The sequence below is a fragment of the Impatiens glandulifera genome, chromosome 3 (assembly GCF_907164915.1).
Source record: "Impatiens glandulifera chromosome 3, dImpGla2.1, whole genome shotgun sequence".
Taxonomy (NCBI): Eukaryota; Viridiplantae; Streptophyta; class Magnoliopsida; order Ericales; family Balsaminaceae; genus Impatiens; species Impatiens glandulifera.
The window spans coordinates 16437196-16440187 of NC_061864.1; the positions used below are offsets into that span (position 1 = coordinate 16437196).

Consider the following 2992-nt stretch of genomic DNA (forward strand, 5'->3'; position numbering starts at 1 on the left):
TGAAGACACGAAAAAGTGGGCCCCAATTTAATTAATAAAGTATCTGAAAATGAAATGTTTATTGCCAGCCTAGCTAAGCTAAGCCGAGCCAAGCTAAGCCAAGCCATGAAAGGTACTGTGACAATGGAGAAGAATCATCGAGAAGAATCGACGGTCCTGATTCATTTTCTTATCGTGTATAAATATCACTTCATCTTCTTCATCACTTCTGTATCGGATTACCAGTGCAAGCGAGTTCTACGATCAAGGTTACTTTACCTACCATTGTTATACAGTTCAGAAAAGAGGATTCTTCTTTCTCTCTCTAGACAATTCTAGATTTCCAAAATGCTGCTTCGGAGTGCTTCATCGCCGGTACTGAGTTCATGGCCATCTATCGTCAAAGATCATCAGTCGTCGTCGCCAGAGGTGGATCCGATTCTTCATATTCCAAAGGTACGATCCTTTTCCTTGTTGTCGATGTCGACATCGTGTTCAATCGATTCGGGGAATAAGTTATCTCGAACTTTATCCGAGAACGATCTGAAAGAGCTATCGGTTTCGAAGAGAAGGCCGTTTACTAAGAGTCTTAACGGATTACCGATGATTATCACCGACGATGAGGAGGAATTGGCGGAGGCTGTTACTGTTTCGAGATTGGATCGGTTAGTTTTCTCGACTTCCGGCCTTGATGAGGTATGTGCTGTCGGGGTAGAAAAGAGTGGACTGGAGACATTTGGTAATGGAGGAGGCTGGTGTGGTGGTGGTGGCGGCGGTGGTGGTAGTGGAAGTGGAGGATCAGATGGTGATGATGAGAATGAAGGTTATTCAAATTATGGAAACGAGAATACGGATTTTTATTATCAGAAGATGATCGAGGCGAATCCTGGAAATTCCTTGATTCTTGGCAATTATGCTAGGTTTCTGAAAGAGGTATACGTATAATTTTACCCTAAATATAGATTTGATTCAACAATTGTAGGATGAATTGTTGATGGGATGAATTGTTGTTTGATGTTGTGAAAACAGGTTCGTGGGGATTATAAAAAAGCAGAAGAATATTGTGGGAGAGCAATATTAGCAAATTCAAGTGATGGAAATGTTCTTTCACTCTATGCTGACTTGATATGGCAGACTCAGAAGGACTCTTCCCGTGCGGAGACTTACTTTGATCAAGCTGTTAAAGCTTCCCCAGATGATTGGTAAGCAAAACCCACCATGTCTTCTACAATTGGAATGAAATTATGAATGACTTGGTCATGAATCATGAGTCCTGACCATATGTTTTTCTTTGGCGTCACAGTTATGTACTAGCTTCTTATGCTCGGTTTCTTTGGGATGCTGATGAAGAAGAAGAAGAAGACAATGGGTTTCCAGTTGTTGAAATGCAGAATGGAGGCAGTATGGGTTTCTTTCGAGGAACTCATTTTCCACAGTCTCCTATAAGTGCTTCCTAATCCAGTCCTCCTTGTAATTAATTGTACTATATGACTGATTATAATGTAGTATAGTAGATCTCTGTCTTCTTTTGTTCTTTCTTGTTTGGCCATTCTGCTGCTTGTGTAATCAATTTTGTAATAAACTAACAAATCAATAAGTACTGGTTATTCTTCATGTTCTCTTGCCATTTTTTGCTGACTAATTTGGCCTATGTATGAGATTATGAAGATTGGAAGGTGAATAGTCCATATTCTCTTCTTAAGATAGATATATAGATAGTTTTAGAAGAATCTACAAGTTGTTTGTTTGGCTCAGGTCATTTTGTCTAAATGTATTATGCAATTCATCCTTCAAATGCATATAATACGACCACAAGTGCAAAGTAGCTATGAACTTGACTTGTTTACATGATTTAGTTCATTTAATTTGGTTTTGTTTCAGAGAAGGAAGCATAAACAAACTATTTTACTTCCAGTGCTGTTTGCTGGAATTGGATTTGTTAATTTGATGCAGGTAAGAACAGCAAGAAAGAAGGGACAAGAGTTTTGACTGGTATGCAACTCATTCTCGGTTTACAATTGACAGGTTGGTCAATCAACAAATACTCCCCCGTGTCCAAAAATCACATGTTTTGAGTCTTCGGGGTCGAATAGTTTTGAGTTACGACAAATATGGCCTGGCCTAAGTTTTTTGGCTTTAACTATTTTGGTTGAATGGCAATAATGCAGTTGATATTTTTTCTTCCTAGCTCCATGTTATCTTCTTCTTAATTATTATTCTTTTTTGCTTTCCACCACTCATATTATTGTCTTGTTAAGTTTATAGATTAGGTAAGGACTAAGGAGAACCATTATTATTATGCCTTTGATATATATCCATCTTCTGTTTCAGCCTGTTTTTTTGGAAGATTAATTTCGGATTGTTGAATCTAACCAGGGATGGGTTCATTTGAAAATACTATTTTGGCCAGATTTTACTTAGACTTGTATATATGGGTTATACTTGTAATGATATGGTTTGATATTGAATAGAAGTTACTCTACAGTCTACACCATATATCATACCCCCAATTCTGTATTCTTATTGTAATGGAAGAAAAATGATGATGAATCTTTTTGGTTTGATGAATCATTTTTCTTCTTTCATGTTTTCATAATGTGAGTGATTCTTGAAGCTTGTCTAGACATAAAATAAAGTAGATATAGATGATGAATAATTGAAAAGATGTGAAACTATACATTTCTCATTCAGTCCATCTTTTATGAACTGATATTCTATCTTGATCCTTGTCTAGTTGATCACTGTGATATTATATCTTGACCCTATAGCTTTGATTTGGATTAGAAACTCTAATATTTTAACAATTATTTGCTCATCGGCTAGCAAGCCATGTCCAAGGCCTCCTATCAATTGGCTTTCCTTAAATGAGTAGGGAGTTCTGTTTCTTCTTTTCCATGCTATTGCATCATTTTGTATTGTTGATGCAATGAATTACAATCATTTTTTCCCATTGTTATTGTTGCAACAGCTTGACATGTTATGTAAGAGCAGATGAAGTGGCTTTTGAGCAGCT

At 36.9% G+C, this 2992-nt stretch overlaps 1 protein-coding gene across 1 annotated transcript; it reads left to right on the forward strand.

Moving 5' to 3' along the window:
• Positions 1 to 208: 208 nt before the first annotated feature.
• On the forward strand, positions 209 to 1593 carry LOC124931715. The gene is made up of 3 exons (XM_047472241.1): positions 209 to 912; positions 1009 to 1181; positions 1283 to 1593. The coding sequence occupies exons 1-3, from the start codon at positions 328 to 330 to the stop codon at positions 1434 to 1436; spliced, it is 912 nt and encodes a 303-aa protein (XP_047328197.1). The 5' UTR covers positions 209 to 327; the 3' UTR covers positions 1437 to 1593.
• Positions 1594 to 2992: the final 1399 nt, after the last annotated feature.

Bases quoted from the DNA above. Each gene is read 5' to 3' on its own strand.
- LOC124931715 (XM_047472241.1), top strand. From the start codon at position 328: ATGCTGCTTCGGAGTGCTTCATCGCCGGTACTGAGTTCATGGCCATCT. The intron at 913-1,008 runs GTATACGTATAA...TTGTGAAAACAG, and splicing joins ATGCTAGGTTTCTGAAAGAG to GTTCGTGGGGATTATAAAAA. The intron at 1,182-1,282 runs GTAAGCAAAACC...TTGGCGTCACAG, and splicing joins AAAGCTTCCCCAGATGATTG to TTATGTACTAGCTTCTTATG.